The sequence below is a fragment of the Musa acuminata genome, chromosome BXJ1-8 (assembly GCF_036884655.1).
Source record: "Musa acuminata AAA Group cultivar baxijiao chromosome BXJ1-8, Cavendish_Baxijiao_AAA, whole genome shotgun sequence".
NCBI lineage: Eukaryota > Viridiplantae > Streptophyta > Magnoliopsida > Zingiberales > Musaceae > Musa > Musa acuminata.
In genome coordinates this window covers 48172660-48179505 of record NC_088334.1, presented here as the reverse complement: position 1 = coordinate 48179505, position 6846 = coordinate 48172660, and the positions used below count along the sequence as shown (strand labels likewise).

At 44.0% G+C, this 6846-nt stretch overlaps 1 protein-coding gene across 1 annotated transcript; it reads left to right on the top strand.

Annotated features, from left to right (window-relative positions):
* Positions 1-2409: 2409 nt before the first annotated feature.
* Positions 2410-5193, top strand: LOC103996099 (protein IQ-DOMAIN 25). Its single transcript, XM_009416918.3, has 4 exons — positions 2410-3077; positions 3677-4088; positions 4223-4429; positions 4563-5193. Exons 2-4 carry the CDS (start codon positions 3690-3692, stop codon positions 5106-5108), a joined length of 1152 nt encoding a protein of 383 aa, XP_009415193.2. The 5' UTR covers positions 2410-3077; positions 3677-3689; the 3' UTR covers positions 5109-5193.
* Positions 5194-6846: the final 1653 nt, after the last annotated feature.

Here is a 6846-nt window from a genome sequence, read left to right as displayed (position 1 = left end):
TATTATTATTAAGAGAGACAGTGCATTTTGATGCAAGTTACATATATTACATATTATATATATATATATATATATATATATATATATTCAACGGTCAACAAATTGACTGGATTGGTAATTTTCTGGGTCGAATTTTCAATCTCCAATGTTGCAAATTAGATATGATTGACATTATTAATTGACTTTGACTTGAATCCAAACGAGATGAGCTCGAGGGAAAAGTCAACGATCATTTTGAATCGTAAAATTTGACTTGAAGAAAACAAGTTCTCCACAAAAACAGTAGGAATCAAACGGATGATTTCAAGAAAACCATTTATTATAACCTTCCTCCTAAACGGAGTTCCCCTACATATCCTCCGCAAGTGCAAGATAGATTCATTGATGGGTTACGATGTATGTAATCTTATCATGTCAATTTGGCTTATCAAATAAAAAAACATATTTCATTTATTAAAACAACTTAATATTTTGGAACTCGTGATCGTTATCATTTTTATATTCATATGATGATGATGTCACATTTTGGAATCCAAATCGAGGAATAAATCATAGGCGATCACAATCCAAAGCATTTGACTTTATGCTCTGAAATAAAGCCATTCGACAACAGCACGCATTGCGGTGAGAGAGAGACGCGTACGTCTGTGGGTTCCTATCTTGTCTCATCAACTTCCATCGTTTGGGCATCATTTCATCTCCCCAAGCGATGAAGCATCTAATTGTATCCTTTTACCATTAAGTGAAGTCACGCATAGAAAAAGCTTCCTAAAAATTCAAAATGAGTTGAAGTGACCCCAACATGCCTCTTTTAACATTTTATATATATATTGAGAATTATCTCGAATCATTCTTTTAATATTTTATATTAAAAATTTTAACATTTATTTATTTTTACAATGTCACTAGTAAAATATTTTATATTGAATTAATATATATATATATATATCATTTATTAATCAAAGTTTATTATATATATATTAATTATACTATCACATATTGATTATATGTAAAGAGAAGAATTGGAATAAAAACGTCATACCTTAATTATAATTAGTTATGATATTTATATTTAATTTATTTCTCGCTTTTGGTGATAAAAATATGATAAGATTTATCACTAAGCATATGCTAACTCTGTCTTTGATTTATCCATATACAATATTTTCACAAATAGAATCGTCGATATGAAAAAAATAAAATTAAATATATTAATTTCATAAACATAAAATATCTTAATATAATTTTTAAAATTATAAGGATCAGAATATTAAAAATAATTAATTATCAGATAATTAGTCCAAAACATCATCAATTGTAAAATTCAACGATGGTAAGCCCGAAGAAGATGATCGGAACAGAGCACCAAATGCAAGCGCGGTGAAGAACAGTAGTAATTCCTACTACAGTGTGATGACAGTGGCCAACCACTGAAATGGAATGGCGAGGCAGGCAGGTGTTTGTTGTAATTCCTGTTCGAACCGCAGAACCAAGAACTCAAAAAATGGGGTTGTGTCACTGGTCACGATTGGTTTGCAGATCTCCAGGTTCAGAATCCCCAAACGCCACTGCCCAATCCCAAGCAATGGGTACTCTCTCTGGTTTGCCACTCTCCCACTCAAAACACTTGCAGGAGCTACCAAATGGGGTGCCATTCCTCTACCCATTTGCCCATTTCCTTCAGCTTCGAGCAACTATAAACAATACATAACTCAAAAACACTCGGCATAGCTACTCCAGCGTGCCATGCCTCTATCCTTTTGCCCATATCTTTTCGCTTCGTCTCTTGGACACTCACAATAGAACCTAAATAAATATGCTTTTGTTTTGTCTGGAGATGGCTAACCTAAGTGTGCCATTCCTCTAGCTTTGTATGCCATATCTTTTGACTAGTGATAATAACATCCAAATGTGCTTTTGTTTGTCTACTGATTGCAATCTTAGTGTATCAAACAAAACCTTTCTCAAACACTTGTTTACAAGAAAAAGAAAAGAAGGGCTCACTAGACTCTGCCTACAACACCTCAGGCTCTTTGAATAGTGTCATCACTGCCCATCATTTCACCATTTAAAGTAATCTGCTTGGGTTTCTGGCACAAGAGCCAAAACACCATCAATGATAAGCTCCTTTTTCAGTGAGTAATCATCCTCAACTGAGACATCATATATAATTTATTCTCAAGAATCCATCCATTGGATCCCTTGTTCCTGACATGTCTACAAGCTTTTTACAGCCTCAAAGTAAGTTTTCTTTGGGGGTGTAATTAGTGAAGCCAAATGAGATCATTGTGATCGCATCATAAAGTCATAGTCATGCTATACAAGAGAGATTGGTGGATCAACATCATAAAGTCTTCATCTGTACACAACCATTAATCTAATACATTGTGCTGAGAGACTGCTGTTTCTTTATGCACGAACAGGCGACGTAAGAGACAAAGTCTATGCTAAGATTCTCCCGCAAGAGGCTAAAGTCCTACCCCGAGTCTTGGATTTCTCGCTGCTCTTTTTGGTGCTCACCACGTTACTTCCTCGTCATCGCGATGTCCAAAGCTACACGATCCATTTGTAGCAATAGAAAATGTTTCCTTGAAATCTCAATCCGCCAGCGAGCACATCATCACGTCGTCGCTGCCGCAGAGGCGAGGTGGGAACTTGCGGCCTACCTCACCTTGCAAAGAGTCAAAATCTACCCCACCTTGAGGCCATTACTGCTGTCCTCCCCTTGCGCAGATCTATCTCTGAGAACCCTGTTGTGGTCTCAGAAAGAGACACAGAGAGATCCCCTGCGGGGAAGACGGCCGTGACGCCGAACAGAGCAAGATGCGGTTCACCAAACCCAGGATCTCTCCTTTTCCTTTCCTCTACCGCCTCCGCCGTAGCAGTGCGTAGCTCCTTTTGGCTTCGGTTCTACGAGTAGGAGCAGCTCACGAGATTGGAAGCGGGTGGAAGAAGTCATATGCTGTGTATGTATCTTTCCCGAGGAGATAACGCCAGAAAGAAGAGAGAGAGAGAGGGGAGGAGATCGTACGAAGAGTTAGTCCGGTAGCTAGGCTGCCTAAAGCTAGGACATTGTTGTAAGCATTGAGCTCGATTTTATTTCTTGCTGTCTCTGATTTCTGTCATTTTATGAAGCTTTTGCCTGCTAAGAAGAGGGGAAAGATCCGATTTTTTCCGGTCTTTGAGGTGTGTTTCATACTGCCCTTGCACTGCGTCATGTTTTCTAGCGGAACAGAGTGTTGTTTTTGTAGCCGGGCGTCGTCAATGATAAAGGCTACTGTGAGAAAGGATGACAGAGGTAAGAGAGAGAGAGAGAAAGAACGAGAAAAGAATACCTTAACAAGCTTGAGGAGGAGGAGGAGGGGGATTCATCTTCTCTCTCTCTGTGTCTTGTCTTTTCTGCTGATGATTTATCCGAGTAAGTGGAGAATATTGGGGGACACGAGAAGCTCACAGTGTGACGCGGCTTTTACTGTTCTAAGTGGAACAGTCACGCATTTTTGCCTGCCATCTTTCTTCAATTATTTTGATTCTTGCGCTGAGCTGATGACTCCCTTCCTTCTCCCGCTTCTATATCCTCTTTAAATACCTCTGTTATCCTCTCACACTTTTTAGCTGTTCACCACCTCGATGCTTCTCATCTTTTGATTCACTGCTTCCCCTCCCGTCCCTGTAGGAGACCCCCGGCAATGGGCCGGGCAACGAGGTGGCTGAGGAGCCTCCTGGGAAGGAAGAAGGACGCCAAGGTTCAAAAGGAGGATGCCGGTTCCGATGGCTACCCAACGAGAGACAAGAAGAGGTGGAGCTTCGCGGAGCCACGGCAGCCTTCTGACGGGAGCGTGGCTCGTAGTCCGGCGTCGGCACTGGAGACGGCGTGGTTGAGGTCCTTCTACGACGACGGCGAGGTGGATGGCAAGCGTGCCATGGCCGTGGCGGTAGCCACCGCGGCCGCAGCCAATGCGGCGGTGACGGCAGCTCAGGTCGCGATGGTGCGGCTGAAGAGTCTAGGGAGAGGAAGAACGACCACAAATGGCAGGCACGAGTGGCGGGCGGCTGTTAAGATTCAGACGGCCTTCAGGTGCTACTTGGTGAGGCTGAATCCATCATACTTCGTGAAAAGATCCCATTCTTACGTGTCCCTCCCGTTCAACTTGTATGGCATCTCTCGGTTTTCTGGCTTTGCATTAGCAAGTTACTATGGATCTTCTTGGCCATTTAACAGGCGAAGAAAGCTCTTCGAGCTCTCAAAGCTCTGGTCAAGCTGCAGGCTCTTGTCAGAGGTCAACTTGTGAGGAAGCAAGCAGCCGCAACCCTCCGCGGATTGCAAGCTCTGATGCGAGCCCAGTCGGTCGCCAGGCCGGGAGAACCTCGTGTTCTGCCCCAGCAAGGCCGACGATTCAACGCACAGTTCTGCCGTCGGAGATCCTTCGTATGATTCGACTCCTCGGAAGCCTTATCGTTTCATCTTCCATCAACAACCACCCGCACTGATTCAAGATTCTCTTCTTATTATTCTTCTTCTTCTTCTTCTTCTTCTTCTTCTTCTTCGTCTTCTTGTGCAGGAAAGGCTTAATGCCAGGGACGCCAGTTGCAAGCATAAGGGATCAAAACAGAGCGATGGATTCGACAGGAGTCCGAAGACCAAATCCAGGTCATTCCGGAGAACATCCCCTTCCAACTTCAACGCGCTTGAAGAACCAGCGGTGCCGATCTCCTCTCCGCTTCTATACCAGGTTCCGCGACGCCTCTCCATCCCCACCTGCCGGAGCTCCGAAGACTACCATGTCTGCCGAAACCCCGACAAGTCGCCCTACTCCATGACAACACAAAGTACTCCTCGCTTCACCCCGGGAACTCCGAGCCCCTCCGACCTCCCAAACTATATGGCAAGCACGACGTCGTTCGTGGCGAAGGCGAGGGCGCAGAGCGCACCGAAGCAGAGGCCGGAGAAGACCAGCCCGAGGAAGAAGGCGTCGGCAATTGAGGTGGCGGCCGGTGATGGTGGAAGGTGGGCTGTGGGGAAGCTGGAGAGGTCTCCTAAGGTGGTGGCGAGGGATTACTTCTCGGGTAGTCTGGTGAAGAGGCAGAGTAGCTGCTTAGAGTTATGAGTGATGTGCAGTTATCCTACTCTGGTTTGAATGAATGCGTTGCACTCTTCAACCTTTTACTCTTTGGTGAACTTATTATAATGCATTCCGCGTTTCAAGTTATTAGTTCTCAAGAGTTTAAAGTCTGACAGTCCGCACTCGATTGGGAGTCCATAAGCAGAGCTCATTAATCATGAAAATGAGGATGTTAGATATCCTATATAACATAATATTTAGAGGGGTAAATATGAACAGAGGGAGAGATTTAAATTTCTCCAACTAGAAATGCACTTATATGATGTCCACAGTAATTAATTCGATGCATGGATAATCTCGAATATTAGAAATGTCAACGTAGGATTATTCTCATTATTTTGTTCCGTTACGTGTCCTCACGTCTTTCCAATATGAAACTCTACCATCATGCGAGTGCCAATAATATTATTGCCTTACTCCATTGATCGACTACTATTAATCATAGTTTACGGAATGCCATAAATGAGACACTAATTCTTCTTATTCTGCTTCTCGCCTGTTACTTTAATCCAATTTAGTTGGTGATGTGGTTTGAGTTCCAGAGAACCAGTAAGGCAGACCAGTTGACTTTTCTCCAGTGGTCACTTCTTGGCGCAGGCGTTGACTTGGTTTAGTCTACATGCAAAGCTTGTGGTTGGCAGTGATAATGAACATTCTAGATTGGACGTTTGGGGTGACCCCTAATTGCACCATCATGCAGCTCTGGGCAACGTTGAAGGATTCATGGAGAGAGTTTATAAGGAAGCCATGGGAGTCGAGAAGCACGTTCTAGCAGTGCGTTGACATGCGTGCATCCTATAAGGATGAAGAGAAGAAGATAGCGGCGCCGAAGGCCGTGGGATGTGTTAGCTCCATCATAATGCTGTCATGGCGCTTTCTTCTTCTGGGTTTCTGGTTACCACACAGTACTACTGTTCATGGCCAAGGCAACGGTAAGCCCTTATCTGTCTTTATGCCATCGTTCACTGCTAACTCTCGTGTTGCAGGCTTCATCGGCATCGACTGCGACATGGCCGATGGGAACGACTGCGACGACAGTCAAACACAGATGACTACGATCTCCATCTTGAAATCAATCCATTGAGATCTATCACCATCTCGACTGCGTCCTCGTACTATTTGGCCGAGGCCACGTCAGTGTCTTCGGCTGACTTCCATCTTGAAGACCACTCTGTCTCCTGCTATGAATTCCTCTGTTTTCTTCTCTTTTTGTGATCGGCGTAACATGGGATCTTCTGAAACGCTTAGGTGAGGATTTGGAGCTTACGTTGCAGTGTTTCTTTCGATTCCTCCACAACCATAAGATGTGGTGTTTGTGCCATGGCGAACATTGTGTTTCCTTGTAGCTTAACATCATGTACGATGATGAAGTGAAGGAACGCAGTAGTTTCTCATCGATCGTCGTCTCAAATGAGTAGATGACATGATGCCCCCACAACAACTATTGCAGTCTTCATAAACGTCGATGCTACGAGAAACTGCTGAGTGGAAAACTCGCGGTATTAGTGACTCTATATGGAAAAGAGAGGTGTGAATGCGAAGCCACCGACAACGCGGTATCGAGCGGTACGACCACTGGGACCAGTCAAAGAACGATGGGTCTCCTTAGTCAACGTCAATCGGCACAGGTCAAAGTCAACCTGACATCGTACGCAGTCCGAGATGGTGTAGCCTCAGCAGTGATCGCGACCTTAGTCTTCAACCTCAGTGACACAGTTGAAAG